The 21,628-nt window shown below is 39.2% G+C and overlaps 1 protein-coding gene across 3 annotated transcripts in view; it reads right to left on the minus strand.

The window, feature by feature from the left end:
* Positions 1–19,335, minus strand: part of zfyve26 (zinc finger, FYVE domain containing 26) — a 112,235-nt gene extending 92,900 nt beyond the window's left edge. For all 3 annotated transcript variants that reach the window (XM_063051249.1, XM_063051240.1, XM_063051233.1), the window contains exons 1-10: positions 19,200–19,335; positions 15,861–16,128; positions 14,921–14,999; positions 14,717–14,806; positions 13,921–14,476; positions 12,894–13,024; positions 7,609–7,773; positions 2,604–2,692; positions 1,970–2,121; positions 282–473 (exon numbers count right to left, since the gene is read on the minus strand). In XM_063051249.1, the coding sequence (XP_062907319.1) occupies positions 282–473; positions 1,970–2,121; positions 2,604–2,692; positions 7,609–7,773; positions 12,894–13,024; positions 13,921–14,476; positions 14,717–14,806; positions 14,921–14,999; positions 15,861–16,078 (1,672 nt within the window). In that variant the 5' untranslated portion in view covers positions 16,079–16,128; positions 19,200–19,335. The remainder of the gene's footprint in view (positions 1–281; positions 474–1,969; positions 2,122–2,603; positions 2,693–7,608; positions 7,774–12,893; positions 13,025–13,920; positions 14,477–14,716; positions 14,807–14,920; positions 15,000–15,860; positions 16,129–19,199) is intronic.
* Positions 19,336–21,628: the final 2,293 nt, after the last annotated feature.

Below are 21,628 nucleotides of genomic sequence, written 5' to 3' on the forward strand. Positions count from 1 at the left end.
GATAACAATCTGATAAAAGTGCAAATTATGCCAACTCATTTAAGGGTGAACATGCTGGCAGACCATGTGTGCCAATGTATATTCATATTGTCACTCAAAATGATGAGAACCCACAGCACCAACTGCTCATTTAATGGAGATAATGTGCAAAACAGAAACTACCTGAAATTTTAAAATGGATTGTTTAAAGATACTTCTGAAATTGTATGAACTTCCAAACTAGAAAGGAAAAGCAGAATATGACTAATTGCCTCTTGACCTACCAATTGCTTCATTTTTACCTTGACTGCATGCTTGGTCATTTTCTACTGCAATGTCTTTGACAGCTAGATCCAATGCTGAGTACGGACAGTCTTTACACGAAGATAGCTGGTGTGCATTTATGCAGAGCGCATATATGGCATATTTAACAGCACACAATGTTTGATACAAAGTCACATTTCGCCTTTGCATCAGGCTCAGACATCTTGAACCTAATGTGTATCAAAAGGAGATAAGTAAAGCAGAGGAAACAGCAACACATTGCAAACCAATTTAAAATTTTCATTATATGAATGAACTTATGTACTCACAATCATCTAGCCCTTCAGCTAGAAAAATATATCGTTTGTTTTAAAAGGTATAGGCTCCCGCGACCAAGAAACAAATGTTTTTCTGTGTTGCTTTACATTATAATTCAGGCTATTTAGATCAATACTTATCGTTGGTGCTAAAGAATTCATAGGTGGATGAAACCTTGCATCCCTAAATACTATCATCCTCCTGGCTTTGAAATTTACTACACGGGGAAGACTGCTCCTCACTCGTGCACATCTTCTAATGACTAAGGCTGAGCAGATTTCCCATTCCCTAACTTCACTCCTAATCAAATCAAAATACATAAAGCTCAGGATGAACAATCAAAAACATCAGGTTAAAAAAGATAAAGCACAAAATGTTTAAGCAATTCATGCAAACAAGATTGCAACTTGCAAACTGCCTTCTGAAATCTTTCCCACTTCAGATTTCTCAAGACAACAGTTACAAATGCTAGAAGTGGGAAATTTTTTAAAAAATTTAAAAATGACAGGGGGCCAATATTTTGGGTCTACAAGTTTTCATCAGAATAGTGAACATGGATACAGATGCACAGATTGTAAGGAGTAAGAGAAAGAAGGGGGGAGGGTATGTCTAGGATAGGCTGAAAGGCAGGGCACATTATGTAATCAAGTTGTGATAGCTAATACAACAACAAAAATAGAAAAGGTTTTAAGATAGATGATGCCCTGAAATTCCCAACTTTTTGTCTGTTCTTACTTCTGATTTCCTGAACTGACTGGTATTAAGGTGCTAGCAACCTGCCTTTGCCCCTCCTCCTATCAGTAGAAATGGTTCTGCCGGGCTTAGTAGCTGAACTACATGTGAAGGCCAGGAGCTGGACTTGGTTGTCAGAGACTACCTGAGGTGCACGTCATTGGAAACATTTAATGGGTAGCTGGGAGCTTATCCCCATTACCAACTGGGCTATAACAACCTTAAATGGGGCTCCTCAGCCACGGTTGGCAGCTCACCTAGAAGGAAAACTCTGAAGTTAAACCTCCACTGCCCTGAGGCTATACCCACTCATGGGGAAGTCTTCGGGAGTAAATCCCAAGAGAAAATTCCAGAGCTAGAGTCCTAAGGCAGTCCTATGTTGAGTTCAACACTGACTGACAACTCCTGGTTTCAAATTGTATCAGTCTCTACCGTCCTTTTGGGTTTATCAGATTCAGAGAGGGGGGAAGCTTGCTACATGGACAACAGCTTACTCTACGTAATGTACTACTCTGGCTTGCATATCCAGACAGCTAGGATGCAACATCGATGGTCGACCCTGACCAACAGAGGCGTCAAAATTTCTAACTTCACATTTGAATTCAATGAGGTTAATGTTAGAGAAATGCCTTCTGACAATTCAAAATAACCAACTGAAACTAATAATTTACATTACCCTTGTCATTAGCAGACTGCTTCTGGAGTAAATCAATGACTTCTTCTGCTTTCTGCGCAGGTAGGTTTGTAAAATGATGAAGACTATACAAAGCAGAATGGCAATCCAAACTGTACAAGTGCTGAATAAAGTTCTTCTCAGGAATGTTATTTCTAAGAAATTCATTTAAAAAAAAGAAAAGGAGCACAAATCAAAATACATTTTTGTTAATTATCAAGCAAAACAATCAGTTCAATTGGCCCTATAAATTTGAGTGTTCAATTTATTGATTGCCTTGGTCAAAAAGGACAGTAGAGAAAAAAAAGACACCCTCCCCCAAACAAAAACCTTTTTAACTCTTGCTGGGGGTTGGAGTATTTCTCATGGATCTACAAAAATATCTTGCTGGCATGTATTCTTATTGGCTGCATTTTCCACAAGAGGCTAATTAGACTCTTTATTGATCTGCTATACCTGAATTCAGTTCCCCATATTCATGTAAACCAACATAGCTATGTTGGTTGACCTGAAAGATTTATCTGCCAATAATTAATAGATTTAAATTTTTATCAAGGTGAAAAGAATTGCTTCAAATAATGTAAAGCAGGACAAGAGTGATATGATGATGGGGAAATAATTAAACTGAAGTCTTTACCTGTTTTGTTTCAAACACCACTCAAGTACCTCAATATGAGAAGAGAGTCCAGTACAAAAGTTGTACAGTACAGCATCACAACATAAATCCTGAAAGAGAAAACATCAATTTGTATATGAGGAGCAGGAACAATATTATTTATTTACAAACCTGCACCACAGTACCTCTTGAAATAGGAATGAAAATGGTTTCTAATTTGCAACACCAAGATAAAGAACATGAACAAACTTAAGTAGACCTAGAATGAATTTTAAAAATTACAAAGAAGGCTGCACTAAAATTCTGCACACAAAACAGTAATGGGGCTAAATAAGACATAGGAATTTTGATGATATTGGCCATCATACTATGAGCACCCCTTACTCCTCAAAAAAGTTCTACTGTTTCCTTTGTGTCCAATTCAAAGTCAAATTCAAAAACAAGGCCTCAGTTCCACACGTCAGGGAAAAGACAGAATTTCAGAGAATAGATCCTTCTGTAAAATGTCAGCCTGGATCCATAGTCAAGTTTTTGGAGTGGGATTTGAGCTCAAGACCATGTGACTCAGATGGAAAAAAGCTGCTGAGCCACTTATCTCCTCCAAACATGCCTCAGACCAGTTTTAAATCCAATCACTGTTGACCAGCACAGCCAGTTAGTGCCAGAGGGGCAGAGCACGTCATGATGGCACTAAATGGCCACTCCTTTGCTTGCATCTTCGGAAAACAGCTCTAATTCTATCTTTGATATCTCTTTTTCTCCTTTTCAAGGTTCTTTTGAAGACCCCTGACCTGGAGTTACACTCTGACTTCGGTTCTTTGTGGGAATGGGACCCACTCTCCGTGCCTCACGACCAGCCGCTTTTTGATATCCAAGTACGCATCCTGGAAGACTAGCGCCCCTACAGGGATCTGGATTTTTTTTGGCTCTGGAGACATGCTGATTCTAGGCCGGTGCCCCTGACTGAAGTGTCGCGAGAGTACATGGAACATCAGGAGCAGCAGGCTAGCTGTCGGGAGTTGTGTCTCCGAAGAGCTGTGCTTTTCTGGGACTGACTCCCCGACTTTTAACATTGTAAATCAGCGAGTTGTTTGTTATGTCTCCACTCTCGCTATGAAATGGGACACCTCTTTTTCCCTTATGAGGGAGAGAGAGAGAGAGAGAGAGCCCGTAGAATGTCGAATTACCAGGTAAACGGGTAGTCTTTGGTCTGTGTCTTTACTGATGCTTGCTGCACGCTTGAGTGCTTGGTGGCGGGGGAGGGGGGGCGCTGATGCTTTTTTGCTGGTGGGGAGGGGTCGTTGCCTTGCTGTTGCTTGTGCGTGGGAGGGGGAGCTGGGGGGGTGCTTTGGGATTCAAATGTTTAACTGTCATTCATTCTTTGGGGCATTCCTCTGTTTTTGTGGATGTTTGTGAGGAAAAAGAATTTCAGGATGTACATTGTATACATTTCTCTGACATTAAATGTGCCTATTGAAACCTATTAATCACCATGAAGTTACTTAAATATTGACCGAAACTGAGCATGGACAGACTATAAATAAAGAAATTTATTGTAGAGATGTATTAAGGAGGCGCTTTGGGAGAACAACTATGGAAAAGCGATATCAGGAATCAAGTCAGGAAAAGATCATAACGTTCCTGAGCCTGCTCTGATTTTCAATAAGACCCTATCTGCTCTGATCATGGCCTCAATTCCTCTTCAAATGGACCCATTTCAAAAGGAGTAACTTCAGTGTCAATGTATACAAACCTGTGAAGATGGCAGAGCATACTGAAAAAGCAATTTGATTTCTTAAGTTTCTAAAGCAAGGCGCAAAATATAAAAATATACTGGAACATTTTAATCAATGGTTAGGTGTGGTAATAATCTGAGCACTCATTTCAGAAAAGACAAGAACAGAGGAAAGGGTACAGATATATTTACCTGGATGTTATCAGCATTTGAGGGATTTTGAAGAGCATTTGGACCCCTTATCTAAGGACGGATGTGCTGGCACTGAACAATGTCCAGAGGTGGTTTACAAGAATTCTGAGAATGGAAGAGTTAACACATGTAGAGCATTTGATCACTCTGGACCTGTACTCACTGGAGTTTAGAAGAATGAAGGGAGGGAGGATCTCATTGAAACCTATCAAATAATGAAAGGCCTAGTTAGAGTGGACATGAAGAGAATGTTTTCTATAGTGGGGGAGTCTAGGGCCAGATGGCACAAGCTCAGAATAGAAGAATGCCCTTTTAGAACTTACATGTGTTGAAATTTTAGCCAGAGGGTATTGAATCTGTGTCATTCTTTGCCAAGGACAGATGTGGAGGTCAAGTCATTAGGTATATTTAATAGGTTCCTGATTAGTAAGGGCATCAAAGGTTATGGGGAGAAGGCAGGAGAATGAGGTTGAGAGGATAATAAACCAGCCATGATGGAATAACGGTGCAGGCTCAATGGGCTGAATTATCTAATTCTGCTCCTCTGTCTTATGGCCTCACAAGATGGGGGAGATCTTAAACAATTTTTTTCTTCAGTATTTACTCAGGAAACTGGCATAGTGTACATTGAAAGAAGGGAAACAAGCAGTAGTGTCATGGAACATATAGAGATCAAAGAGGAGGAGGTGCTTGCTGCCTTACAGTGAATAAAGGTAGATAAATCCCCCAGGCCTGACATGATATTTCCTCGGACCTTGAGAAAGACTAATGTAGAAATTGCAGGGGCCCTGGCAGAAATATTTAAAATATCCTTAGCCACGGGCGCGGTGCCAGAGGATTAGGAGATAGTTCATGTTTTTCCGTTGTTTAAAAAATGGCTCCAAAAGTAAACCAGGTAATTACAGGCTGGTGAGCCTGACATCAATAGTAGGTAAATTATTGGAAGGTGTTCTGAGAGATCGGATATACAAGTATTTGGACAGCCAAGGGCTGATTGAGGATAGTCAGCATGGCCTTGTGCGTGGTAGATCATGTTTAACAAATCTTGTAGAGTTTTTTGAGGAGGTTACCAAGACAGTAGATGAAGGAAAGGCCGTGGATGTTGTCTACATGGACTTTAGTAAGGCCCTTGACAAGGTCCCACACGGGAGGTTAGTTCAGAAGGTCCAGACACTAGGTATCCATGGAGAGGTTGTAAACTGGATTTGAAATTGGCTGTGTGGGAGAAGACAGAGAGTGCTGGTGGATGATTGCTTATCAGACTGGAGGCCTGTGACTAGTGGTGTGCCTCAAGGATCTGTGCTGGGACCATTGTTGTTTGTTGTCTATATCAATGATCTAGATAATAATGTGGTAAATTGGATCAGCAAGTTTGCTGGTGACACTAAGATTGGAGGCATTGTGGACAGCGAGGAAGGCTTTCAATGCTTGCAGAGGGATCTGGACCAACTGGAAAAATGGGCCAGAAAATGGCAGATGGAATTTAATGCAGACAAGTGTGAGGTGTTACATTTTGGAAGGACAAATCAAGGTAGGACGTACACAGTAAACAGTAGGGCACTGAGGAGTGCGGAGGAACAAATAGATCTGGGAGTTCAGATACATAATTCTCTGAAAGTGGCGTCGCAGGTAGACAGGGCTGTAAAGAAGGCTTTTGGCATCCAGGCATTCATAAATCAAAGTATTGAGTATAGGAGTTGGGATGTTATGGGGAGGTTGTATAAGACATTGGTAAGGCCAAATTTGGAGTATTGTGTACAGTTCTGGTCACCTAACTATAGGAAGGATATAAATAAGATTGAAAGAGTGCAGAGAAGATTTACTAGGATGTTGCTGGGTCTTCAGGAGTTGAGTTATAGGGAAAGACTGAACAGGTTAGGACTTTATTCCTTGCAGCGTAGAAGAATGAGGGGAGATTTGATAGAGGTTTACAAAATTATGAGAGGTATAAGACAGTAAATGTGAATAGGCTCTTTCCACTTAGATTAGGAGAGATAAATACGAGAGGACATGGCTTTAGGGTGAAAGGGGTAAGGTTTAGGGGGAACTTCTTCACTCAGAGAGTGGTGGGAGTGTGGAACGAGCTGCCATCTGACGTGGTAAATGCAGGCTCACTCTTAAGTTTTAAGAATAAATTGGATAGGTACATGGATGGGAGAGGTCTGGAGGGTTATGGAAAGGATGCAGGTCAATGGGACTAGCAGAATAATGTTTCAGCAGACTAGAAGGGCCAAATGGCCTGTTTTCTGTGCTGTAGTGTTCTATGGTCTTTAGTGAAGAGCAAAGGTGAAAAGTGAAGAACTGTTCTTGTGTAAGAAAAAGTTAAGGGATGATCTGAACAGAGAAGTTCTAATAGAGCAGACTGAGAAAATCCATACCCTATGGTGAACGGGGAAATAACCAGATAGCATTTAAAAGAATTATTGAGATCTGGAATGCTTTGAAAGTGTGATAGAATCAGCTTCCGAGAATAATTTTAAAATAAAGTTGTAGAAGTACCTATGAACTACAAGCCAAGGATAAAAACTCAGGCTGTGAACTAAACAGTTATCACAGACAACGACAGGCAGAACAGTCTCCTTCAGTACTGTATGTTTCCATAATTTTACAATGCCAAGTCCCCAAAGCAGCAAATCTACTGTAGTAATGGAACCATTTTCAATTGTCAATTTGCTGATCAAAATTCCTAAAAGCAGAAGGTGGTAAAACAGTCCGTAATTTGTAAAACTACCAAATCTCAGTTCTTTGAATAACCTGCCCTACAACTCAGCAGCTCAGAGCAGAAATCTTCCAATGGATAGGATACTGAAATGGAATGCCATATTTAGGAACATTTGCATTACTTCGCTTCAAATTTATTATCCTTGCTAATTAATCAAGATAAGATTATCTTGCACACAAGAGATTCTGCAGATGCTGGAAATCTTGAGCGAGACACACGAAATGCAGGAGAAACTCAGGAATTTCTGAGATTATTTTGCACATATGATTCTATTTACATTCATCAACAAGATTCTTAAATTACTTATGGCTTCAGTCATAATGAATAACTATGCAATCACTGAGAGGGAAGGACTCTGCTACCTAATTTAACCATACCTTATTTTCATGAAGTGTGCATAGAAGAGTTTGAGCTGATTCTAAACTTTGGCAGTAAGACCATCCCAACAACACCAAGAGTCGTGCAAAAGGCTTAAAGGTCTTCTTCAGCAACCTACTTAAAGTGCTGTAATCCTCACGTTTTATGCAGTGCAAGGCAGTAACCTAGCAAAAACAAAATGATCACACAACCATTGTGTATTCATAAAATAATCATTAATCTGCCTCTCACATTCTAATATAAAGCACAATTCCTTAAACCAAATAGTTCATTCCTCCAATAGTGCTCCTTTTGAAATTACTGCGGCTCGACTTTACCTCCAGTACAGCTTTGAGAAGCGGGGAGATGTTGGATCCCTGTTTATTTTCTGATCTTTGGGGTTCTTCTGGGAATCAGGAATGACAAGCATTTTTAATTCCAAGATTTCAGTTTATTTTAGAGTACAAACAGACATACAAGTACTAAGTAAACTAAATACAGCTGAGAAACAATGCTAGGAGATATATAGATGCAAAGGCAAAGGAAGTAAGAAGCTAGGATGGCACCTCTGAAAAATCTATCACATTATTATGAGATAAGGAAAATTCCTTAGATAGGAATGAATTAGGCTACCTAATGAAAACAATTACATAATGTGGGTAATGTGCCAATACTTAGCCAATGAAAAAGGTAATAAGCTGTTAGTTTAGCTGCTATATCATTTTCTGTCAGTGTCTGAGAAAAACACACGAGTTTGTTAAAAAGTACAAATCTTATAGAAAGTATTATTTAAAAGAAGTGGTTTCCAAGAGAGGGGGGCAACTGAGATATTGGCAAACTGAAAGTAATGATGCCGATGGTGCTTGCAAAATAGCATTACATCCCAAAAAGTGAAAGCAGATGTCTGCAAATGAAATTCTTTGTTCATGTCAGGTATTCTATGGTCAATACAACTTTAAAGTATTATGATCAATCTTGACTTATTTTATCCAGAAGTTGTATCACATGCAATTTCAATCTTATGAGGAAAAATGCACTTAAAATTTCATTAACTATTAGATCTGTTGTCTATTTTTTCTGTGTTATTATTACACTAAAATAGGAGTTCCCAACATTTTGTATGCCACGGACCCTGACCATTAACTGATGGGTCTGTGGACCACAGGTTGGGAACTCCTGCTCTAAAAGAACACAATAATTTAAGTTGCAATGGCAAACGTGCTGTTTGTCAGAAAACACTGTAGCCTTTCAGATGTTGGAAAAAATTTGTAGCTCGGGTTGAGGAAGTTCCGGTTGAGTAGCTCACCGAGCTGGCTTGTTAGCTTGCAGGCTTTTCGTTACCCAGCTAGGCAACATCATCAGTGCAACTTTGCTCGGACAACAATTATCACCTAATCAGATTTTAACGAACCAGTTGTGCATAATCGGTAACCAATAGAAATGGAGCGCGCACGCGCACACACACACACACACACACACACACACACACACACACACACACACACACACACACACGGACAAATCACAGGACACACAGATCACATGTAGATCACCGACATTTCATTCAAAGTTGCACTGATGATGCTGCCTAGAAGGGTAACGAAACATCTGAAAGCTAACAAGCCACTCAACAGCAAAGCCGTAGCCATTACAGTAACTACCCCATCTGAATCTGAGCAAGCACCTGCATAATAGAGGAAATGATAGTCAGAAATTATGACATGGTACGAATAGAGGCTGTACCTTCTGAAAAACCAAATTATACTTTAAAGTCTGCCTGAGAAACAGAAACTGAGCACAGTCTGCTCAGCCAACTAAAAGAGGTAATTGATAGTCATCAGAAGCAAAATCCATGTATGATTACCGAAAGAGCAGATGGCCAATATTAATCAAAAATATACGGAAGTCCTTCAATTATTATTATCAAATTACCATTATTAAACTTTAATCTGAAAGAATGGCACCATCAGCCTGTTTCAGTGGTCAGAGACAAAGCACAGGGTCACTCTAAGCACTGCTGGACTACACTATATACAGGGTAACTGGATGAATTAAAGTAGGAGCAAGTAATGGATGAAGTGAATGGGGAAAAACTGTGCCAAACCTATATCAACACAGACAAGAGCATTATCTACTCTGCGCCTAAAGAGGATGGAACCAATTGTTTCTCAAACAGTGAAAACTTAGTCATATTGAAGGTACAAAAATATCTTGGGGCTATCTACATTAAAATATCACAGGCAGATACAAAACCTCAAAATACAAATGCAATGCTATGCCTAACCTCTTAAGGACAAAATACAAGGAGTCAAAAGGTCATTTTTTCATCATATAAAGCAAAATGATGCACAGACTAGAAACCTGAAGTAAAAAGAGAAAATGCTGGAAAAACTCAGCAGGCCAGGCACTCCAGGAGAGAACCCTGGCTAAACTACACATGGCCATGAATATATTAGCCTTACAGGAAAAGAAGCATTAAACGACAAGAGGAAATTCTATGAACTAGAGTTGTATCCCCTACAATTTAGAAGAATATGGAGTTATGTCTTCCACAGCTTTCACACTCCTTTGTGGGGCCTGCTACCCATTCTCAATGCCCAACTTCTTCATTCCCTTAAGCGTGCCTTGTCTGGATGCAGAAAGCCAACCACACTGCACAAATAGTTCTGAAGTCCACTGAAGGCCCTGACCAATGTCAGTGTCTCTGACAACATAACTGAGTAATTCCCTAACAATTCCTCTGAAGACCACAGTCAATGTCTCTGAAAAATGACTAGGTGATGAACCTGACGAAAACATACAAAATTCACTCATGTACATTGCTTATTTGTCCTTCTGTATTCTGCAGAATACTGAGTTGCAGTGTGATCCAAGTATATTCAATCATCTAACAGTCATAATCAATCCAACATCTGAGAAAGCTGGAAAGTGGAGGGCTGAAACTTGCCAAACCAAATGCAGTTGAAACTTCAATTACTGATAAATACAAGTGTAAGCTTCATAAACAACTTCCATCAATCCTGCAGAGTCTCCAGGCAAAAACATACAACAAACAAGCAAATTACAAGTCAAACCTATAATATTACTTCCCAATAGTTTTGTAAGAACTTATGTTAAGTCTCTTTAAAAATTCTCAATACAAACCATCGAACAGGTTCCGTTAAACAGAGTTCCATTGAGTTGGCATTGCTTATGTCATAAGATACACAAAAATCACTCAATCTGCTAATTCTACCCCCACAGTAATATACCAAATGGCTTCAAAATAACATAAGACTACTAAGAAAGAACAATTAGTAAAAGCGGAGAAAGAGTAAATCAGTGTGTTAACAGACAAACATATGTAGGTATACTGGACATCTGAATTTAATAATATCACGGGAGCTCATTCATATGTAGAGGTGTCCACAAGTCAGATGTACGTAACTGGAGACAGCCTGAACTACTGAGGCTCAACAAAATGAAACAGAAGGCACAGAGCTGAAGTTCCCTCTAGTTTTTAGCTTACACTGGGTGTTCTGAAATTAGATAGAGATAATCTCATTTTAGAAATTGTTTGAATTTGGAATTAGTGTAAGTGAAAAATCCATCAAAAACTTGTACTATGATAGTGATAGAAATAGACAAACTTATACACTCAATAGCCACTTTATTAGGTACTTCTTACAATTAATAAAGTGGCCACCGAGTGCATGTTTGTAGTCTTCTGCTGCTGTAGCCCATCAAATTCAAAGTTCAACGTGTTATACATTCAAAGATCCTCCTCTGCACACCACTGTTGTAAGGCATGGTTATTTGAGTTACTGGTGCCTTCCTGTCAGCTTGAATCAGTGTGGCTACTCTCCTCTGACCTCTTATTAACAAGGCATTTTTGCCCACAGAACTGCCACTCTAGTTTTTTTTTGTTTTTCATACCATTTTCTGTAAACTGTAGGGACCGTTGTGCATGAAAATCCCATGGAATCAGCAGTTTTTGAGATACTCAAACCACCCCATCTGACACCAACAATCATTCCACAGTCAAAGTCACTTGGATCACATTTCTTCCCAATTCTGATGCTTGGTCTGAACAACAACTGAACCCCTTGACCATGTCTGTATGCTTTTATGCATTGAATTGCTGCCACATGATTGGCTGATTAGTATTTGCATTTACGAGCAGGTGTAGAGTGTATTTTGTGAACTTTCTAGCTAACTGCTGAATAAACCAGTACATAAACACATTTTCCACAAATTGCCATTAACATAACAATTGTTTAAATTAAAGCTTTGAAGCAAAAATATGACGATATAGGAAATCTATTATAAACCTAGCTCAATAGTAAATGTTGGTACTTAATTTACTACAGCACAAACTTATCTTCAACACTTAAAGTTGTTTCTGTAAAGAACATAATAAATAAACAGAAAATTCCAAAAATACTCAGTTAATCAGGCAGTACCTTTGGAGAGATCATTTACCTTTCCTCAGTTGCTAACTCACATCCACCAGGTAAAGACAAAGAACATGCAGATACAATATGCTCCAGCCTTTTTCAATCCACAGTACAATTTAGTCATTGCTCTGGAACCTATCCGTACAACATAAGAGAAAGAACAGTGTGCTAAACTACGCTAAGCACCTTTCCTCATTTTTGTTTTATTAAGAATTATGCTCACCTGACTTTTCTGCATCAAAAGACATCTGAGACTTAGTTTCACAATGAGCCCCTTGAAGCCATTATGAACAAAAATAATTTACACTGAAACTTCAATCTTTCCCTTCTTACGGTAGGATGACCAACTAAAGCCATGCAAAGTGGGCATAAGCTGCCTTGAAACTTAGAATGGTCATTTTGCAAGAATGTAGTAATCAAATTCTTCTATAACCTACAAGCCTTTTAAATTGACCACCATTAATGAGTTATCTCTTCTCACCTACTTCTCATTACTTCAGTGACCTCCTATTCTATGGACGCCAACCTTTAACACATCAGTTAATAGAAAAGCTAACCATTTATTTTGTTGCAAGATTCTTGGAGCTTTGCTGCCCATAAAATTCAGAGTTCCGGATCCTATAGTTCCATAATGCGCACATTGCTTTAGCCTGCAGTGTTACAGTAAACAGTCTTAGCTCTGTATTGCTCCTAGTTACTTTATTTTTTTAGAATATCACAGTGGGACAGAGATTTCAAAAAGTTAATTTAAGTTATAATAATTTAGAGATAATTGATGTTTGCTGAGTATTTTAAGAACCTTTTCTACGTTCACTATTGATTCAAATAATAGTACTATTACTTCATATTTATTCAATCTCAATACATACCAGAACTTGCTCCAGAAAGTGCCTGCTATTGCTTATGCTGTAGAAGTACGCTGCCTTCCAGACAGTAGGCTCCTCGGAGTCTGTAAACAACGCTAACATAACCCTTTCAGCTTCTGAAAGTTCAAAGGCAACTGGACAAAAAACAAAATTTTACAAATATTACCAAGGGCCAGTGGTGAAACACACACACACACACACGAACCCACACCCCTCCATCCACACACACACCTAATTTGACCCATCTTCTAATGGCAGACTTGAAAGGGGCACCTAAAATAGCCATAGCAACTTAATACAGCATTGACTTTCACTGCCAAGTCACTCCTTCATATAGAATTCCAACCACGAGGAGTTTAAATTTTTTTTTCATGAAAAAAGCATGTCCAAAGTTATCAAATACTTCAGATAATCTAAGAATATGCTTTTCTGTGCCATATTACTTTTTTATACAAATAACAGAAGATGAAATTTGAGAGTAATTTTCAAGCCGCATTTTTAATATACGGTATTATCTACTTACTAATGAAGGTTGAATGGCATAAAAAAAGATCCATTTTCAGGGTAAAACGTGGGACAAGCTCCCAATGTAACATGAAAAGATTCTGCTTTTACAATATCAAATAATACACACCAAATAAGTCTCAAAAATCAATCCTTGGTCAAGGGTAAGTTACCTGATTTTAGTCATACATCAATAAAGGTGTTCAAATTGGCCCCATTTTTTTAAGGAACAAAAAGTCAGCTAGATCTTCTATGAGCTCTAACTAAATGTCCATTAATAGAAAGTGTACACAAGAGTGTTATTTCGTTCTAGGATGAAACTGGATTATTTCCATAAAATAATGACTTAAAGAAAAGTCACATGAGCGGAGCATAACAAAGCTGAAGATACTTTCAAAAAAGAAAGGGATATGTAGGAATGAGAGGTCACATGGAAGAAAACTTAACACTTGTAAACCAATAACTTATGGAAACCAACATGCAGTTACTTCTGTAAATGACCACCTGAAGGATGATGAAACATTACCTCTTTCAGGTGAGATCTGCGCAACTAACTTCTCTTTAGTTTTCTCGATAGATACAGCACTATATAAACTGATCAGACCCTGATTCTGTTTTCCTAGCATGTAGCCAAGCAGGCAATCTTCATTAAGTCCATATTCTGTTGCATAACAAGCATTGTAGAGTTCTTCACACAAACATCGAATTTCTAAGGTCTGTCTTTCCACATCAAAAGAAAGCACCGAAATTACAGAATAAATTTGATTTGTGGTCTGCTCATGCGTGTCCATGTCAGATCCACTCTTGACTTCTCCTTGTCGTGCTTCCTTCAAGGAACGGAGGGCATAATGCAGGAAGTCCACAAATAGTTTCTGTAATGTGTGATTATATTCCACAGTAGAACTATTGCTATTTTCTACCAGCAGGTAATCAATCACAGCCTGCACAAGTTGAGGCTTCCTGGATAACAGGTTAAATAATGAGGAAAATGCTTCAGAACTTAATTTGAGGGTGCTGTAGTCCAATTTCTTCTCAATCACCAGGTCAGGGTTATGACAGTATAAAAATATATCATAGAGCTCCTGTACAGAGAAAACAACCGTTAATAACAAGACATAATATTTATATCTGCATTCATAACTAACTCACATATCACCTCGGGAATATTACAGAGGTTTAACATGACAAAACACTAAATGTTCCAATGAGCAACTTGCCTACTTGATTTTATACACTGCAAGATAATAAACAACAGACATCCCAGAAAACTGCTCCTTTTAAATGAATCAGTGAAATACATTGAGCGAGAATATATGAATCACCTTGATTACATCTTCTGAGACCTGTGGTTGTAGCAGTTCCAGGAGCAAAAGAAATTCAATACTGCTCCTAACAAATGGTGGTAGCGATATCTAAAGCAAACGAAAAATCAAATCTTTAGAATACAAAGGTGACAGTATCTAAAAAGGAAAGCACAATTCACTCAATATTGAGAAAATTCATGGAGTGACTCAACGTTTATTTACCTGATCAGGTGACCACCACAATTCTAGCTCCAGCAGCCACAACCAGGCAAGTTGATGAGGACTGGAAACTGATTCCCATCTGCAAATAAACATCCGGTCAGAGAACATTCAAGATAAATTTCAAGAGCCTCAGGGGACTGTGGAGTCAAGGAAGGATGCGTAGGAACCCACATAAAGGAAAATAAAAATACATAATCTATAAACTGTACTTAAATTAAAAAGTACAAGTGTATGTATCATGTAACTTATGCAAGAGATCATATGAATAGTTTGTAATTTTGAACACCCCATTAAAGAAAATTTTCCTGAAATGAACCCAAAGGTGGAGAATTGTGAGAAGAGATTTGCATTTTGTGTTTTACAAAAGGAGCAGGCATTCCAAGGAAAAAATGTATTTTGTTAATAAATTCTTTGTGAGGAGTCATTGATGAGATTTACCAATTTAAGATTACCACTAAGAGTAAGAATGAAGGCTAAAAGAAATCTCTACACAAAGTATATATTTAGGGCTTCTAATGTTTTGCCATTGGACTCAATGGAGGCAAATAATTTCTTCTTTTATTTGAGCGGTGCAGAAGTTACACTGGCCAACATACCAAAAAATAGAAGTGATTTCAAGATAAATCTAAATATTTAGATTAAATAAGAGAATAAACTAATAAGTTGATATGTTGCAATAAGGTAAGGTTGGAGAGAAATGTTACACAGAGAATAAGAACCATTCAACCACTGGGCCAAATATTCCACTTTCTAAGGTGTAAAATTCAAAACTTGACTTTATATGCATATCAGGTTTTCATCAAAGAAAGAATTAAGTCTGTGGAAAAAGTAAAGTTAAAAGACAGCATGATCAATCTTGGTTTGGTCCAGCACAGACCTGATAAACTCCGTGCCGAAAACTTCTATAGTCTAAAGTTCTAAAATTCCAGAAATTACTCACAACAACTTGTATGGACAGATAACAATCGCCTGAATGATTTCCTTCACTTGTTCGGCACCTCCCTTCCATTGCCTTAACTGTGGGACACAAGCTTGTGCTAAGGCCCAGTGTCCCTGCCCCAAATGCTTCCTGAAGAACATAAATAGTCTTGCGAATGAATCCTCTTCCTCTCTGCCAAATGGATGCATTTTCACAGTCCTTGACAACAATTCTTCCATACTAAAGGTATTCTGTACTAGAAGCTTATAAAGCACTTGAGATACACCACCTGCAAAAAAGAAATTTAATCAAAACCAGTCCACTGCCGAGTAAGATAGCTGTGACTTTTGCTGTTATGAACAATATGAAGCACAAAAGGAACAGCCAGCAAAATTTTGCACTTCTGATTTTAATTGCTCCAGCACCAGACCTCACCCTTCAGTGTCAGAATACTAAGCCTATTTGGGTCCATCTGCCTGTGTCATTCTTTAGAAACCTATTGAGTTCATTTTGTTTGATTCCTTCCAAATTGCTGTGCAGTAGGTAACTCCAGAAAGATAGCCACTATTCAAAAATTGAGGAAAACTGATTTAAGCTTTCATATTGTACCCGTCTCTTGTGTACTGAATTAAAACTGAGAAATTAACATTATGTTTCTATTGTTTTGACAGAAGATTATGTTACAGGTACTGAGAAATATGGAAATATTCCAAAATTATTCCCATTTTACATCAATTCCTAACTAATGTCATTTGGTCAGAGGCTACCATTCAAATTTTATCTTGACCTCTTAGCTTAAGCACAGGTAGGACTTAAATTTATTATATTGATTCTAGAGGTGTACTACCCCACCCCACCTTTTGCCAATACATATTCAAAATTAGCCACTCAGTACTCCGCATCGTCCCCCCCCCGCCCCATGCACTCCCGCTTTACACTTACACTCCACACCTCATACCTACACTGGCACAGTCAGCTCCCCTTCACCATTTCCCATTCCCCTCTCACCCCTCATCTCCTTACTGCCTATCACCTCGCTCTGGTGCTCCTCTCCCTTCCATGGTCTGCTACTCTCTCTTATCGGATTTCCCCCTTCTCCAGCCCTTTATCCAATCTTTCACCAATCAACTTCCCAGCTCTTTACTACGCCCCTCCCTCTCTCCCAGTTTCACCTATCATCTACCACCATGTACTTCTTCCTCTCTTCCCCCCACCTTCTTACTCTGATTTCCCAGCTTCTATTCTCCCCCAGTCCTGATGAAAGGTCTCGACCCAAAACATCAATGTTTATTCTCTTCCAGAGATGCTGCCTGGCTTGCTGAGTTCCTCCAGCATTTTGTGTGTGTGTTCCTTGAGATTTCCAGCATCTGCAGGTTTTCTCCTGTCACTGACCTACTGTGTTTTCATCTGCCCTGATGCTTCCTGGAAGAGTTTCTCTTGCCACTCTTTGTCATTTCATCATTTCCTCTCAGAGTCCCCTTACTCCTGCCCCTAGTGTCACTTTATGAACATACAGTCTACATATACACGCCATACATAGTTACTTGTACATTGTGTTTTCTAAGATTGCTTTTATATTTATATTCTTTATGCTTTATGTAATTTTTATGCTGCATTGGATCCACAGTAACAATCAATTTGAACTCCTTTACACTCATGTACTGAAGAGTGACAATAAACAATCTTGAATTTTAAATCTTGAAAATTACCTTGCAACAACATATAACAGAATAATGTTATGACATAATATGTTATTAAACAGGAAAAATTCAAAATTTATGTAGACTAAATATACTTTGGGCTGGTTGAAAAGGAGTCTCACCATTACCCAGACCATACTTTCACTTCTCTCCACTTCATGCTCAAAATGGTTTTAAACAAAACCACTTACCCTTTTTTTTCCCCAACACAACAATGTGATGTTAAAACAAACTGGAAAATCAGGAACTAAAGTTAAACTCAATAGATTTAAGAAATTGGTGTTTATAGCCATAACTAATCTAGTATTTTTTCTTCATTCAGCATTATCAAAAACTCTGTGCAAATGATAACTGAATCCATCCAAATACATCAATTTGGACTTTACTCAGAACAAGTTGTTTCTCAGTCTGCTGGACAACTTTAGGTGGTTTTAGGAGTGGCCAAAAGAGTGGCCATTATGAATGGCAAATTCACCTATTTGCCAAACTTTCCAAATGAAGTAATTGCAACAATCACGAAGTTACTATGTGATGTTGCCATTGTTAAGAATAATAATCTGTATCAGTTTATTTGTTTAACTTTCAACTTTAGAGCCCTCAATGAAATCAGATGAAGGAGATCCCTATAAATGTTCCTGAAAAATAATGAGTTAATCTGAGGATATTGCAACAGAATCATGATCATATTTATTAATCACAGTACAGTGGCTACCATTTGCTCCAAATGCATGCAAGCTCTCTATAAAAGTCCAAACTCTCTTGTTCTTTACACAACACACATCAAAGTTACTGGTGAACGCAGCAGGCCAGGCAGCATCTCTAGGAAGAGGTGCAGTTGACGTTTCAGGCTGAGACCCTTCGTCAGGAAGGTCTGCTGCATTCACCAACAACTTTGATGAGTGTTGCTTGAATTTCCAGCATCTGCAGATTTCCTGTTGTTTTTGTTCTTTACACATAGTCTTACAAATAATTTTCCCAAAAGTATCAATACAATTTCCTTTAGAGCATTCCTCTCCAATGTCCTAAACAGCAAGTTCCAGATCACCAATCTGTATAAAATAATTTTCCCTTCTGCACCATGCCAACATCATTATATCATAACAATTGCCCTCTTGCCGAGGAAGAGGCGGGACAGCAAGGTTCTCCTTTCTAATTAAAGTCTAATAAAACAATGCGGTGCATTTTCGAGTAATAAATGTGAAGATGAAATTGTAATTTATGGAACTGCTATTGAAGTACCTGCCACTTACACTACCTGACGATTCTAGCAAGGTCCAGACTCAATGCCCTGTCAACTACATCTCAATAAGTCAATCAGGAAAGAATCAAACTACGCTGCAGATATTGTAGCTTTTTCGTGCACGCTTGACAATGATTATGATCAAAAGGGGATACATAATTGGAATAGTTGATTCGTAAACATTTAAATCTGTGAGCTTATTTTGCAAATTTTATAGGCATAACCTAGCTGTTTTAATAGTACAGTGATAGCGCATTAATCAATGTGAGTTTAATTTTAAATCTCCTACAGTGAACCGACAGGCCTGAAACGTCAGGACGTCCCCAAACAGGATTGGAGCCCCAGTCTGCACAGACCCCTCTTCCTGCCTCCACCCTTTCCTCTCCAAAAACTCCCAGTTACAGTTCCCAAAAGCCTTACATTCCGTAGCTCAGTAAGATAGAAAGACTTCTTCGGCATTCGACCCATCTGATCCGGTGTTTAAAGGGCCATCAACTGCGGCTACTAATTACTCGCCCGTAGCCTCCCCAACGTCACCTTCCCCGCCATGGTCCGGCATCACGTGACACAGACGCCCTTCAGTCACCTGATCTCTCCGGTTCCAGGTCATAGGTCGCACAACTCCACCGGTGACCATGGAAACGAGACAATACCGGTCTGGTAAATCTGTAACAGGAAGAGGCGCCGTTCCGGATTACGCAAGTTTTGCTGGCTAACAATAATTTATTCTTTTCGGCCATGCAGCTAGATGGACGCATCAAAGACAAATCCATATCTCCAAAGATTTATGACTTGCAAAGTTAGGGATGAATAAGCGTGCATCCGGAGATCATAATGTGTTCTACTGTCAATGGAGTATTGAATTCCCCGGCGTTTGTGTTTCAAATAGGAAACCAGCAGTGAACTTGCGTGCAGCAAGATACCACAAACAGCAATGTAATCATATCCAAATGATCTGTATTAGAGGTTGAGAGACCTGTATTTAATGGCCAGCCAACAGGGTCAATTCTTTTTCTTAAAAATTATATCATGAAACTTTCACATCCATTTGCGAGTGCAATGAGATTGCAATTTTGTAAATGTATCAACTTCCAGTTAATAAGCCAAAAGTGTTTCTTCATGGGAAGCAACAGGTCTGATGTTTAATATTGTGGCGTTACGGCGGGGGGGGGGTGGTCGACAGCCCGCTCCAGCACTCCTCGTCGCCAGCACTATTTATTGTTCTTGTTTTAAAATGCTTTTGTGGGATTGTGGTGGGATGTTCAATTCATTAATACATTGATGAAGGCAGAGCAGTGGATGTAGTGTATATGGATTTCAGTAAGGCATTTGATAAGGTTCCCTATGCCAGGCTCGCTCAGAAAGGAAGGAGGCATGGGATCCAAGGAGACCGTGCTTTGTGGATCCAGAATTGGCTTCACCACAGAAGGCAAAGAGTGTTTGCAGATGGTATGTATTCAGCATGGAGGACAGTGACCAGTGGTGTTCCACAGGGATCTCTTCTGGGACCGTCCTCTGTGATTTTTATAAATGACCTGGATGAGGAAGTAGAAGGGTGGATTAGTAAGTTTGCTGAGGATACAAAAGTTGACAGTGTTGTGGATAGTCTGGAGGGTTGTCAGAGGTTACAACACAACATCAATAGGATGCAGAACTGAGCAGAGAAGTGGCAGATGGTGTTCAACCCAGATAAGTGTGAAGTTGTTCTTTTTGGTAGGTCAGATATGAAGACAGAATATAATATTAATGGTAAGACTCTTGGCAGAATTGAGGATCAGCAAGATCTTGGGGTCCATGTCCATAGGACTCTCAAAGCTGCTGCGTAGGTTGACAGTGTTGTTAAGAAGGCATTTGGTGTGATAGCCTTCATCAATTGTGGGATTGAGTTCATCAAGAGCCGTGAGGTATTCTTACAGATATATAAGACCCTAGTAAGACCCCACTTGGAGTACTGTATTCAGTTCTGGTCATCTCACTACAGGAAGGATGTGGATGCTATAGAGAGAGTGCAGAGGAGATTTACAAGGATGTTGCCTGGGTAGAAGAATAGATAGAGTGAACTTGGCCTTTTCTCCTTGGCGCGACAGAGGATGAGAGGTGATCTGATAGAGGTGTATAAGATAATGGGAGGCATTGATTGTGTGGATAGCCAGTGGCTTTTTCCTAGGGCTGAAATGGCTAACACGAAGGGGCATAGTTTTAAGGTGCTTGGAAGTACCTTCCAAGGGGGATGTCAGAGGTAAGTTTTTCATACAGAGGATGGTGGGTGCATGGAAAATGCACTGCCAGCGATGGTGGTAGACGTGGTTACAATAGGGTCTTTTAAGAGACTCTTAGATAGGTACATGGAGCTTAGAAAAATAAAGGGCTATGCGCTAGGGAAATTCTAGGCAGTTTCTAGAGTAGGTTACATGGTCGGCACAACATTGTGGGCCAAAGGGCCTGTAATGTGCTGTAGATTTCTATGTTCATTCATTGTTACATCTTAGTTTGGATAATACAGTTACTTGCATGTGTGTTTGTGGGTTACTTTGACTGTAACCAGGGTGTGCAAAAATCATCTCCTCCGAGGGGGTTCTCTCTCCGGGTCATGGCTCACAGGCAAAAGTTGTAAAAGGACTGATGCCAGAAAAAAAAATATGTACAATTATACCTTTCCCCTATGTTCAGGAGATCTAAAATGCTGAACAGCCTTTTAAGTACTTAACACATATTTTAGTTTATTGGCCACTGGATGGATCAAAACTTGCCTTGAAAGAAAACTTCCAGAAAGCTTAAGCATATTTCTAAATTACAGTGACAATTTCAGTCAATGCTTTCTGCCCTGAATCTTTGGTATCCAGGAACGT

This window comes from Mobula hypostoma, chromosome 1 (genome assembly GCF_963921235.1).
Source record: "Mobula hypostoma chromosome 1, sMobHyp1.1, whole genome shotgun sequence".
In the NCBI taxonomy this organism is placed as follows: domain Eukaryota; kingdom Metazoa; phylum Chordata; class Chondrichthyes; order Myliobatiformes; family Myliobatidae; genus Mobula; species Mobula hypostoma.